This window comes from Rattus rattus, chromosome 13 (assembly GCF_011064425.1).
Source record: "Rattus rattus isolate New Zealand chromosome 13, Rrattus_CSIRO_v1, whole genome shotgun sequence".
Classification (NCBI taxonomy): domain Eukaryota; kingdom Metazoa; phylum Chordata; class Mammalia; order Rodentia; family Muridae; genus Rattus; species Rattus rattus.
The window spans coordinates 64,914,658-64,929,048 of NC_046166.1; the positions used below are offsets into that span (position 1 = coordinate 64,914,658).

A 14,391-nucleotide genomic window follows, 5' to 3' on the forward strand; every position below is an offset into this window, starting at 1 on the left:
GATATGTGCCAGTTCCCTGCTTCTACGTTGACTTAATTACGTAGTTAAGATTCTCTGCTGTGAACAGACATCATGCCCAAGGCAACTCTTATGAGGATAGCATTTAATTGGGGCTGGCTTACAGGTTCACTCCATTATCTCCAATGTGGGTACATGGCAGCATCTAAGCAGACATGGATCAGGAGGAGCGGAGAGGTTTACAGCTTTATCTGAATGGTGCTAGCAAAATACAGGCAGCTAGGAGGGGAGTCTTAAAGCCACAGCGACACCCCTACTCCAACAGTGCCACACCCTACAATCCTGCTACTCCATGGGTCGAGCATATACAAACCATCATACTCCATCCACTCCTTGGCCAACATAGGCTTGTTCAAACATGTGAGTCTATGGGGGGACCATACCTAATACATACATAGAATAATGCAAAGTACATTGAGTCCAGCTTCAACAGTTCCCATAGTCTACAGCAATCTCAACAATGTTTAAAGTCCATTGTTCAAAGTCACTTCTGCAAATCGTCCAATCACTTAACTGTAATCAGAGCAAGACAGGAAACCAGCTGGGCAAATTCCAAACTCTGCATCCCTGTGTCTAATCTCAAATTCCTTCTTCAGATCTCTAAATCAGTTTTCATCTTTGTTGACAGCAACAAACTTCTTTCTCCCAGACTGGTTCCACTACCTGTTAGTAGCTTTCTTCAGTTAATAATCCATGGCTCTGATATCTCGAACATCTTGAAGTCTCCAAGGCAACTTCAATGTTACAGCTTCTTATTTTAATGTCTGGGATGCACACATTATTTTCTGGGCTCCTCCGAAGGGCTGGCATCACTTCTCCAGCTCTGCTCGTGCAGTACTAACTAGAGGCTCTAGTTGACTCCACTCCAATGGCTGCTGCTGTTCTTAGTGATCATCCAATGGTGCTGGGATCTTCAATACACTGGGGTCTTCCACTAAAATGAAGCTTCAGCTATTGCCTATCATAGGCTCTTTACATAGTCCCAAGTCTCAAATCCTTTGTATAACTCCTTCAATCCTGTGCCATCAACTGCAACTGAGGCTGCACCTTCACCCGTGGTCTTCCATGGCCTCTCACACGGCCAAGCCTCAGCTGCTCTTCATGACCCCTTCATGCCTTCAAAACCAGTACCACCTGGGTGACTCTTACACATCGTCAAGTCCAGCTGCAGCATGAAGTACAACCTTGGCTCTCCGGAACACAGCTTTTTGTGCTCTCAGAACATATTTCCCAGAAGATTTCACCTCAGTGATACTGGTTTCTTCTTAATGACCACTAATTTCTTAGCTCCAGCTGACCAGAATCAATTGTCCCAGTAGTCTCCTCTTCACTATGAATCCAGACACATATGGCTAAAAGTGCAGAGTTGTTCTGCTTGCTAGAACTAGAATATGGTCCCCTTGTTCTATTACCAGCTTTCTACTTTCCAACTCCTTCGCTGCCTAAGTTTGGCTGTTCTGAAAATCTCTTGAATTCAAGAGATTTGCATGGCTCTGTCTCCTGGGATTAAAGGGATGCAACACCATGCATGGCCATAAATTTAGCTGGGTACAATCTTGCCCCAAAGTCCTACTCCCTTAATTTGTTATCTCCTTGAACACAGGATTCAGCTCTATTTCACTTCCTGGAGCCCCTTTAATACTGGAACCACATATTTTAAATTTTTCCTTTCTCAGCTTCCTATGCCTGTTTAAACTGCTCTGGTTAACTGACTTAACCAGAGAAGAAAGTCTATGATGGCCATTTCTGAGACTTCCTTTGTCAATGCAAACATTGGATTCTCTTCACCTTAGCCTCAGGCAGACTCTTCAAACAGGGACAAAAAGCACCCATATTCTTCACCAAAATACCACGAAACAGTCTCTAGTCCATCTATTGAAATTCTCCACTGACACCTCTTGCACAAGCTCTGCACTATTCAAATCACTCTCAGTAACAAAGTCCTACTAGGGTGGCCCATTAAGCCCCATTTAAATCATTGCACTGCTTTCCAAATTCAAAGTCCCAAAATCCACCTTCTTCCATAAAAACTGATGGGTCGGGCCTATCACAGTAATACCCCTCTCCCTGGTACCAACCTCTGTCTTAGGTAGGATTTTAATCCTGTGAACAGACACCATAACCAAGGCAACTCTTCTTAGGACAACATTTAAATGGGGGTGGCTTACAGCTTCAGATCATTATCACCAAGGTGGGAACATGGCAGCATCTAGGCAAGCATGGGCCATGAGAAGATGAGAGGTCTTCATCTGAAGGCTGATAGCAAAGGACGAACTTCCAGGCAGCTAGGATGACAGTCTTAAAGCCATGGTGACACACCTACTCCAACAAGTCCACACCTACTGCAATAGGGCCACACCTTCTAATAGTGTCACTTTCTGGGCGAGTATATACAAATCATCATATACATGGATACTGAAACCCAAATTCCAATCTTCATACTTGAAGAACAAGTTCTTGGGATTGCTGAGCCTTCTTCCTATTTTTAACTAAGGTATTTAAACTTCCACGCCTATTTTAAATTGAGTATTTGACCCAAACCTCCATGTATAGGACTTGCTGAATGGTAATTTGATTCCTAAGTAACTTACAATGGAAATAAACATGAACTTTTTTCATAGTTTCTAATGTCTAAAATGAGGTCTTTATCTCATCCTTCCTTCTTCCCCCTCCCTCCTTCTTCACATCCATCTAAATGTCAGACAGAGTAAGAGTTTTGGCATTTCATGGAACACAGCTCCTCTGTAAACCAGAACCCTTCAACAAAATTAGTGAAATTATGTTTTTCTCTATAATTTTTGTCTGATGATGTTTCAGGCCTTTGCTTCATTCATTCATTTCATGTTCTCTCCTACCTGTTTTAGCTACCTCTCTTGAGTTGTCCATCCCTTTTCTTCTGTTTGCCTAAGCCAAGGATGAAACATAACTTGGAGCCTGGAGAGATAGCTCAGAAGTTAGGAGTGAACACTAATCTTGCAGAAAACCTCAGATACGTTCCTGATACCATGTCAGACAGTCCATATGTGCCTATAACTGCATCTCTGAGAGATTAGACTTCCTTTTATGGTCGCTGTGGCTACTGTACTGCTTGGCATATACCCATACATAGGTTCATACATGTACACATAACTTAGAAGAATATAAATATTTTCCACAAAATACAATTTAAGTGTAGTTTTGGAAACAGTGTTTCATAACCTCCCCTGAACTATGAGCCCCATTATCTCATAGACAGTGTGTGTTTAAGGGTCTTCCATAGGGGTAGAGGGAGAGGTAGTTCTCAAATAGAGGCTGGGCTGGTTATTCTGAAGGATTCCCTAGAGTAAACAGAGACTCTACTCCTTAAATGTAAAGATTTCAAAATGAATACCTTTTTTAAGATAAGAATCAAACATTATTCATGTTATTTTTTTAAGCTACCTATTAGAGCCTCACTTCATAATCTTAAGCTTAGCACCAGGAGTTAAGAGCTGGAAGTCAAGTGCTGCAGATCAGCTCAGAATGAGTCTACATTAGGCTCCTTCAAGGTAAAAGGAAGGAGTCCTTGGTTTGTGTTAGCAGTCACACAATACACATTGTCCAAAATGTTGTTAGAAGAATGCAAAAAGGAAAGGTAATAAGGGTAGAAGAGAAATAGAGAGACAAAAACAGAGACAGAAAGAAGGACACATACACACAGAGACAGACATACACATATATAGAGAAAGACAGACTGACACACAGAGAAAAAGAGAGAGATACATAGAGAGAGTGGGAGACAGAAAGACACACAGATAAAGAGACAAAAATACATACGCACACACATTCGGCAGGGAGCTGTCTCATTTCACTTTGGGACCACCCTATTCCCCTGCTTACCTGCATGTGGGGATAGCAGCACTAGGAGAAACATGAAGAAAAGGTAATGGATCCTCATGACTGAAGCCTGGTGAGGTACAGAGATGCAGAGGGACTTGAGCTCACTGCCTTATATAGTGCCAGGTGCCGCCTCCTGTGTAGGATTCTACATTGACTAGAATCCCATTGATTACAACTATGAAACAATGCACCTTATCTCTATTGCCAAGGAGTGGCCCTTTGAGAGCACAATCAGTGTCTCTTAGGCAAATATGGGGAGCCTCAGATGATTTCCTCCTGCACTGCTCACCAGGAGCATTTTCCTGCCCTACTTCTTAGGTATCAGGAAGCCATGGCACTCTTGGACAGACTTACTGGTTACAATTTGGCTTTATTTGCCTGTTCCTCAGACACTTGACTTGGTCATTCCAGAATCTGGCAAAAAGCTTAAGCCTCTCCATTTGCATAATTTCCTCACTTTCCTCAGTAAAAAGTAAATGAATTCATTTTCTGTGTGCACTCCTAGGTCTAGTGGTACACTGCTCTGTGGGCACCCTCATCTCCAATTGTGTGCTGGAATTGTGTGTCCGCCCCCAGCTCCACTGATGTGCTACTCTATGTGCACCCGTGCTCCAGGAGTGAGCTGGTATTTGAGTGTGCACCTACATCTCCAGTCATGTGCTGCTCTATGTGCGCTCCCAGCTCCAGTTGTTACTGCTCTGTGTGCACCTCCAGCTCCAGTGGTGCACTGTTATGTGGGCATGCCCCAGGTCCACCATTGAGTGGTGTGTGTGTGGGTGTGTGTGTGTGTGTGTGTGTGTATCCCCAGCTCTAGTAGTGCACTGCTCTGTGTGGGTACCCAGATCCAGTAGTGAGCTGCTCTGTGTGTATGCACTCCCACCTCCAATGGTGCTCTCCTATGTCTAAGCCCAGATTACTGATATGCATCTATGTGTTACTCTGTGTGCATGCCCCAGCTCCAGTGGTGACCTCTGTGTGTGTGTGTGTGTGTGTGTGTGTGTGTGTGGAGTGGTGTGTGTTTGCACCCCCAGATCCAGTATTGCGCTGTTCTGTGTATGTACACCCCCAGACCTAGTAGTAGGCTGCTCTGTGTGTACCTACAATTCTGGGTCTATCAGAAAACCAAAGGGCCCTGTCATTTTTGGAAGTACAAAGCAATGTAGTGAGTTCTTGCTTTTATCTACTTTACCTAAGCCTTCGAGGGTCTTGCCTTCTAAAAACAAAATAGTCAATAAAGTCTTGCCTATTCCCACATTTGAGTGTGTTTGTCGGGAAGTAAATTATTACTGAGATTCATATTACATCATGAAAAGTCAAGCTATAAGGCTGAGTAGTATACTGAAATTCTTTGCTAAAGGCAGAACGATTGGAGGTATAGGATCCCAGTCTATTTTCCATTTGAGAAAGTTGACTTAGTGAGACAGGGACATGTATTCTGAATAGACCATCTGACCCAGCAACTTCCTTTGAAGGAAGGATGGATGCAGGGTTAGATTGGGTAGGGGGAGAAGTGGGGAGTTTAGCTGTAGACTTAGAATGAGTGCTGCGAGGGCTGAAAGTGGGAGCCACTGGAGGAAGATTGGAGTGGCCTGCAGCTGGCACAGGAGGTGGAGAGGAATCTGGGGAGGTTGAGCAAAGAGGCTCCGTGGATGTCTGATGAGAAGAGGAAGCTGAGGAGGCTGGGATTTTAGAACAGGTTGTAGAGACAAGTCCGCAGTGGTAAGTGGGCAGTCGTTAGCTGGATCGAGTTCTGTAGGATCAACTGGTAGAGGTTTCCTAGTTAGAGGAAATTGAGTCAGGGCACAAGAAGACTAGAGAGAGGGTTTGGAGCGATGATAGGTAAAAACTTTGGCATAAGGGACCTCTTTCCATTTACCTGACCACTGGGAATACATATGAAGATCCCTTAAAGTGGTGGGATCGAATGTGTCATTAGTAGACATTTGGAGTTGCTGTACCATGAATAGGTACTGAATCCAGACCTTGTTGCAAAGGCGTGTAAGTTTGGATGCCCTCAAATCGGGTGTTAGTTTTAGAGATTTGAGATTTTCCTGGTACATCTCAGAGGGCAACCTGGAGGCATAGCTGAAGGCGGTGAGACAACATTTAGGGGGTGGGGATGTTATTGAGCTATTTGTACTGGACTCACAAGAAAAAATTCCATAACTAATAACTAACAGCCAGATCTACACATGCCTAGTTGTCATATGGATGCTAGTGGTTAGTGAGTCCTGGACTCACAGGTTTAAAAAAAACAGTTTAGCTAAGTGTAGGATTTTTTAAATCCTAGGAGGAAACAGTTTGCTAGATCAGATGAGATAGGTGCATTCGCCCAATGGGGAGGGGTCATGAAAACTACTTAAGAGAGAGAAGTAACCCAAGGCTCAAATTCCTAACATGGGGCTTCAGCTAGGAGGCTGGTCATAGGGACTTTGGAATGTCCATCCCCTAATATCGTAGAGGGTGATCAAAGCTCCTTGGGAGAAGGTGCCATGCCCACTGAACAGAATGAAAACCTTACCAATCCACCAATGCTTGGGGATCCGCTAGCAGGAAAAGTGAGATTGTACAGCTGGTGGACCTGTCAGGGTAAGGTCTAGCCTATGAGGCTTACCCCACGTGGCAGTGGCCACCATCCTCTAGAAGACCCAGAATGATGCTTCACTTGCTGGAGTCAACTTCATGTCATTCCAGCAACATTCATCAGTGACTTTGAGCATCAGACAAAAAACACAAATTTATAATAAATAAAAATACGGAATATTAAATATAATTCTTTGAGGACAGGGTCTAAGGAGCCCAACATCAAAATGAAGTGTATAGGATTCACAGTGTAATCAAAAGGTCAAAGGCTATCCATGAATAAAAATCCAGTCATTCTTATTTGTGGATATATTAAATCATTTTCGTGTGTGTGTGTGTGTGTGTGTGTGTGTGTGTGTGTGTGTGTGTGTATGTGTTATATCATTTGATTGTATGGATTAATTCATGTGTACATATGTGAGAAGGCTGAAGGTAAAGACTTTTCTTCAATGACTCAATTTTTAAATTTATAATTATTACTACTATTAATTTTATGGGTATGGTGTTTTTCCTATATGTACTGTGCATATGTTCTCCATAAAGGTCAAAAGAAGGTGCTGGATGCCCTAGAATGTTATCAAAGAACTTTAATTTGGATCCTTTTGTGCATTTTCATGAAGGAGCAAATTCGGGCAATGTATTCATCTAATTAGTCTTTTTATCTATTTTTGTCGGCAGCATCTGATTCTAGGCAGTCCACAAGTGCCAATCTGTCGAAAACTGCCAGTGCATGGACCCCAGCATATGCCTCCATTGTGCGCACATGTGAATGGATTGTTGATTCTTCGAGTAAAGACTGGAAAATAAGTAAGAAAAACACATGTTAGAGTTAAAAGCCTCAGGTCAGAAATACAGACCAATATGCTATTATCCTGACTAAATCCCAGCAAGCTCCCCTCCCACCCCACCCACAAAATCTAAAATGTCTCTGTTAGTAGCACTGAATCCGGTTCTAGTCACTGCTTCTGTCCTAAGGGGTGCTGGTCTTCCTAGGACCCAAATGTTGAAGGGTCCACTCCACACCTGACTGATTGGAACTTTCAGGGCCAGCAGGAGGGAGCTCGGTGAAGATCCTGTGTGAGCCCTCAGCTGCTTCACAGCAGCCCTGCCTCTCTTTCTCCACACACAAGTTCTAGTATCAGAAACAGCCCATGGATACGAGTGTGTGCATTCATGTACAAGGGTACACACACATAGAGAGACCAGACTTTGCCATAAAATGTGTTCCTCAACCGCTCTCCGACTTATTGTTTGAGACAGTTTCTCACTGAACCTGGAGCTCACTGAGTGGTGTGTCTGGCTAGTTGGTCAGTGTGCCTCTGGGATCCTTCTTAGTGCTAGCACATGGGCATCATCTCTCTCTGCTTCCTCATGGATACGGAACCAAAATTCAGATCCTCATGCATGCACAACAAATACTTTTAATCACTGAGCCATCTTCCTATTTTTAACTAAGGTATTTTAACTTCCAGGTACCTACTTTAAACAAGTCTTTGACCCAAATATCAATGTGTAGGACTTGCTTAATGATAACTTGATTTCTAAGTAACTTACAATGGAAATCAAAGGTAAAAAATAACTTTTATGATAGTTTCTAATATGTAATATCAGGTCTAAATTCCCTACTTCCTTTTTTCCCTGTCCCTCCTTCACATTCATCTAAATGTCAGACAGAGTTTTGGGGTATCGCATGGAACACAGATGCTCCTCTGTAAACCAGAATTCATTAACAAAGTTAGTGAAATTATGTTTTTCTCTCTATAATTTCTGTCTGATGCAGTTTGAGGCCTCTGCGTCATTCATTCATTTCACATTCTCTCTTCTTTTAGCTCCCTCTCTTAACTTGCAGATCCCTTTTCTTCTGCTTGCCTACTGCCAAGGATGAAACACAACCTGGGTCCTGGAAAGATGGCTCAGCAGTGAGGAGTGCAGACCGCTCCTGCAGAAGCCCTGGGATCCGTCTCTTCTACCATATCAGGCAGCCCATGTGTGCCTCTAACTCCATCTCTGAGAGATTAGATCTTCTGTTATGGCCTCTGTGGGTACTATACTGTGTGACATATACCCATATACATACATGTACACAAAATTTAAAAGAATATTAACCTTTTCCACAAAATACAATTTAGGCGGAGTTTGGAAACTGTGTTTCCTAGGCTCCCCTGAGCTTCATTACCCTGTACACAGTGTGTGCTCAAGGGTCTTCTTTCATTGGGGCAGGGGAAGAGGACGTTCTCCAGAAGAGCATGGGCTGCTTATTATAAAGGTGTCTCTAGGGAAGCAGAGACTCTACTTTTTAAATGCAAAGATTTCAAAATGAATACCTTTTCTTCAGATAGGAATCAAACATTCCTCATGTTATTATTTTTAAGCTACCTTTAAGAGACTCACTTCATAATCTTAACCTTAGCACCAGGAGTTAGGAATTGAAGTCAAGGACTGTGGATCAGCTCAGCATGAGTTTATGCTAGGCTCCTCCACAGCAATAAGCAATAGTCCTTGGTTTCTGTTGGTGTCACACAATGCACACTGTCTATAATGTGCATAGAGGAAAGAAAGGAAAAGGTAAGGAAATGAGTGGGTTAGAGAGAGAGAGACAAGAGTCAAAGAGACAAAGGGACAGAGAGACAGAGACTGACAGACACACAGAGAGAGACAAATCACACACACACAGACACACACATACACACACACACACACACCAGGTAGGCAGCTTTTCTCATTTCACTTTGGGACCACCGTACTTCCCCAACTCACCTGAAAGTGGTGACAGCAGCACCAGGAGAAATGATAAGAGAAGGTAATGGATCCTCATGACTGAAGCTGGTGAGGTGCAGAGATGCAGAGAGACTTGAGCTCACTGCCTTATATAGTGCCAGGTGCTTCCTCCTAGGTAGGATTCTACACTGAGTAGAACCCAATAATTGCAATTAGGAAATACAGAGCACCTTACCTCTCTTGTCAAGGATTAGCTCTTTGAGAGCACACTCAGTGTCTCTTATGCAAATGTGGAGATCCTCAGATGATTTCCTCCTGCATTGCTCACAAAGAGCATTTCCTGCCCTTCCTTTTAGGTGGGAGGGACCCATGCTGTCCTGGGGCAGACTTACTGGTTACAATTTGGCTTTTCTTGCCTGTACCTCAGACATTTGACTTGGTCATTCCAGAATCTGGCAACAAGTTTAGGCCTCAGTACAGCCTGATTTCACTGAGGAGATGAAGGATTGAGCACACTCAGCTGCTGACCCTGACAGAATGTGAGCCAAGCCACGGTTTCCCAAGGTTTTACAGGTCAGAATATGGACCTAGTCTCATAGACTCCTTCAAGGTACTGCTCGATGGTAAAGGTATTTATTACTAAAAACCTCAAGTACCTCACTGTCCCCCCAGTGTGAATTACATGGAGTCAGGTATGTGTGCTGTACCCGTTCTTAGAGAAAGCAACACGTTGGTAACATCTTCCCTGAACGTGGAGCCCAAGCCCAACAGTGAGTAGATGGTTCTAGACAGGAGGTAATGGCCAACGCCTGGGACTTGCTAGACTTAGTGTCTGTGTTTCTCCTCTCTCTAACAGGATGCGAGTATCAGTGTTGAGGGTCAATTTGCTTTTTGAATTTTATCTGAGAATCTGTGACATTGGGGCTCCAGTCTGTCCCATTTGCTCTTCCTGGAAACTGTTCTGAGAGAGGCTATGGGCTTGCCTCTGAGTGACGTCTCTTGACCCAGCTGGTCATTTTATCCTAAAAAAACATTGCCAAGGATGAGGCCTTATCACATGGGAAGAACTGAGAGATGAGGATGTTGTAAGGGAAAATAACTTACATTAATCAGGATTTCTTCCTCTCTACAGGAAGATGAAAGGAACAAGCAGACAAGAAGAAATCTATAATTTAAGAACAGTTTTGACAAAGCCTATTCTATGGAGTTAGCAGCAAAGCTATTTGAGCTGAAGAAGGAAGAGTTTGGCCCCGCACTCAATGCCTCACTCACTGCTGGGCTGTTAAATCCCATGGTATTGGGCTTGGTAGACACATTTTTAAACTGACATACAGAAGAGTTTTTTTAAAAAAAAAAAAAAAATAAGGAGCTAGCTGGGGCCCAAACCTCGATGATTCCAGTCCATAGCTCCCTGCTCCCACACCCTGTGGGAGAGAGATCATGCCCAGACAGGTGGGCACTCCTGGAACTGCAGGGTAGGAGAGACCTCCAGTACTGTCCACCCTTGCCCACATACCTGGCCCAAGGAGAAACTGTATAGGGCCTCTGGGAACAGGAAGATAGGGGCACTCAATGCTTCGGTCCAGAAACTGCCCAAATCTGAAGGGACCTGCTCAAACAGCTCCCTGCACCCAAATCCCTTGGGAGGGAGAGCTAGACCTTCAGAGGGGCAGACATGCCTGGGAAGCCAGAGGACACTACTCTCTGCCCACATTTCTGACTCTAGAGGAAAATGCCTAGTGCCATCTGGGCCCCCTTTGCACAGGGTCCCCAGTGAAGGCAGGGCAGGCCCTTCTGGTTGTTACGCTCATGGGGAGCTGAAACCCGGCTCTGAGAAGCGACTCCAAGCCTGAGACCAGAGGTAAGACCAACTTTTCTGCTCCAAGTGACCTGTCTGGTGGACTCAGGACACACACCCACAGGAACAACTGAAGACCAGTAGACAGGAACAACTATATGCCTGAAAGCAGAACACTCTGTTCCCATAACTGGCTGAAAGAAAACAGGAAAGCAGGTCTACAGCAATCCTGACACACAGGCCTATAGAATGCTCTAACCACTGTCAGAAATAGCAGAACAAGGTAACAACAGAGACAACCTGATGGTGAGATGCAAGCACAGGAACCCAAGCAACAGAAACCAAGACTACATGGAATCATCAGAGCACAACTCTCCCACCAAAGCAAACACTAAATATCCGAACACACCAGAAAAGCAAGATCTAGATTTAAAATCACATTTGATCATGATGACGGACGACCTCAAGAAAACATAAAAAACTCCCTTAGAGAAATGCAGGAAAACACAAAAAACAAGCGGAAGCCTATAGAGAGGAAATGCAAAAATCCCTGAAAGAATTCCAGGAAAACACAATCAAACAGGTGAAGGAATTAAAAATGGAAATAGAAGCAATAAACAAAGCACAAAGGGAGACAACCCTGGATATACAAAACCAAAGGAAGAGACAAGGAGCTGTAGATACCAACACCACCAACAGAATGCAAGAGATAGAACAGGGAATCTCAGGAGCAGAAGATTCCACAGAAATCATCGACACAACTGTCAAAGATAATTCAAAATGGAAAAAGCTACTGGTCCAAAACAGGAAATACAGGACAAAATGAGAAGATCAAACCTAAGGATAATAGGTAGCGAAGAGAGTGAAGACTCCCAACTGAACGGACCAGTAAATATCTTCAACAAAATCATAGAAGAAAACTTTCCTAACCTAAAGAAAGAGATGCCCATAAACATACAAGAACCCTACAGAACTCCAAATAGATTGGATCAGAAAAGAAACTCCTCCCGTCATATAATAGTCAAAAGACCAAATGCACAAAACAAAGAAAGAATATTGAAAGCAGTAAGGGAAAAAGGTCAAGTAACATATAAAGGCAGACCTATCAGAATTACACCAGACTTCTCACCAGAGACTAAGAGAGCCAGAAGATCCTGGACAGATGTCATACAGACCCTAAGAGAGCACAAATGACAACCCAGGTTACTGTATCTAGCAAAACTCTCAACATAGATGGAGAAACCAAGATATTCCATGACAAACCCAAATTTACACAATATCTTTCTACAAATCCAGCGCTACAAAGGATAATAAATGATAAAGCCCAACCCAAGGAGGCAAGGTACACCCTAGAAAAAGCAAGAAACTAATCATTTTGCAACAAAACAAAGAGAAGACAAGCACACAAACAATCTCACATCCAAACACAAATATAACAGGAAGCAAAAATCACTATTCCTTAATATCTCTCAACATCAATGGACTCAATTCCCCAATAAAAAGACACAGATTAACAAACTGGATACACAATGAGGACCCAACATTTTGCTGCCTACAGGAAACACATCTCAGAGACAAAGACAGACACTACCTCAGAGTAAAAGGCTGGAAAACAACATTGCAAGCAAATGATCTGAAGAAGCAAGCTGGAGTAGCCATTCTAATATTGAATACAATTGATTTTCAACCAAAAGTCATCAAAAAAGATAAGGAAGGACACTTCACATTCATCAAAGGAAAAATCCACCAAGGTGAACTCTCAATCCTAAATATCTATGCTCCAAATACAAGGGCACCTACATACATAAAAGAAAACTTACTAAAGCTCAAAGCACACATTGCACCTCACACAATAACAGTAGGAGATTTCAACACCCCACTCTCATCAATGGACAGATCATGGAAACAGAAATTAAACAAAGACATACACAGACTATGTCATTAATCAAACAGATTTAACAGATATTTATAGAACATTCTATCCTAAAACAAAAGGATACACCTGCTTCTCACCACCTCATGGTTCTTTCTCCAAAATTGACCATATAATCGGTCATAAAACAGGCCTCAACACATACAGAAAGATAGAAATAATCCCATCCATCCTATCAGACTATCACGGGCTAAACCTGGTCTTCACTAACAGTAAGGAAAGAATGCTCACATATACATGGAAGTTGAATAATGCTCTATTCAATGATAACCTAGTCAAGAAAGAAAGAAAGAAAGACAGACAGACAGACAGACAGACAGACAGAGAGAAAGAAAGAAAGAAAGAAAGAAAGAAAGAAAGAAAGAAAGAAAGAAAGAAAGAAAGAAAGAAAGAAAAAGAAAGAAAGGAAGGAAGGAAGAAAGGAAGAAAGACAGACAGAAAGAAATTAAAAACTTCTTAGAATTTAATGAAAAGAAGGTACAACATACCCAAACTTATGGGACACAATGAAAGCTGAGCTAAGAGGAAAACTCATAGCTCTGAGTGCCTACAGAAAGAAACAGGAGAGAGCATATATCAGCAGCTTGACAGCACACCTAAAAGCTCTAGAACAAAAAGGAGCAAACACCCAGGAGGAGTAGAAGGCAGGAAATAATCAAACTCAGAGCTGAAAACAACCAAATAGAAACAAAAAGGACTATACAAAGAATCAACAGAACCAAAAGCTCATTCTTTGAGAAAATCACCAAGATATGTAAACCAGACTAACCAGAGGACACAGAGAGTGTGCCCAAATTAACAAGATCAGAAGTGAAAAGGGAAACATAACAACAGAATCAGAGGAAATTCAATAAAATCATCAGATCCTACTACAAAAGCCTATATTCAACAAAACTTGAAAATCTGGAGGAAATGGACAATTTACTAGACAGATACCAGGTACCCAAGTTAAATCAAGAACAAATAAACCATTTAAACAACCCCATAACTCCTAAAGAAATAGAAGCAGTCATTAAAAGTCTCCCAACCAAAAAGAGCTCAGGTCCAGATGGGTTCAGTGCAGAATTCTATCAGACCTTCATAGAAGACCTCATACCAGTATTATCCAAACTATTCCACAAAATTGAAATAGATGGAGTGCTAACGAATTCCTTCTATGAAGCCACAATTACTCTTATACCTACACCAAACAAAGACGTAACAAAGAAAGAGAACTTCAGACCAATTTCCCTTATGAATATCGACGCAAAGATACTCAATAAAATTCTTGCAAACTGAATCCAAGAGCACATCAAAACAATCATCCATCATGATCAAGTAGGCTTCATTCCAGGGAAGCAGGAATGGTTTAATATACGGAAAAACATCAATGTGATCCATTATATAAACAAACTGAAAGATAAAAATCACATGATCTTTCTTTAGATGATGAGAAAGCATTTGACTAAATTCAACACCCCTTCATGGTAAAAGTCCTAGAAAG

At 42.4% G+C, this 14,391-nt stretch overlaps 1 protein-coding gene across 1 annotated transcript; it reads right to left on the bottom strand.

The window, feature by feature from the left end:
* Positions 1–7,121: 7,121 nt before the first annotated feature.
* Positions 7,122–9,274, bottom strand: LOC116914715 (beta-defensin 4-like). The gene is made up of 2 exons (XM_032919146.1): positions 9,217–9,274; positions 7,122–7,255 (listed from the first exon to the last, which is right to left on the bottom strand). The coding sequence occupies exons 1-2, from the start codon at positions 9,272–9,274 to the stop codon at positions 7,122–7,124; spliced, it is 192 nt and encodes a 63-aa protein (XP_032775037.1).
* Between the last annotated feature and the right edge of the window lie 5,117 nt (positions 9,275–14,391).

Coding starts and splice junctions, on each gene's coding strand:
- LOC116914715 (XM_032919146.1), bottom strand. CDS start 9,274: ATGAGGATCCATTACCTTCTCTTATCATTTCTCCTGGTGCTGCTGTCA. Junction 7,256..9,216: donor GCTGCTGTCACCACTTTCAG/GTGAGTTGGGGA, acceptor CTTATTTTCCAG/TCTTTACTCGAAGAATCAAC.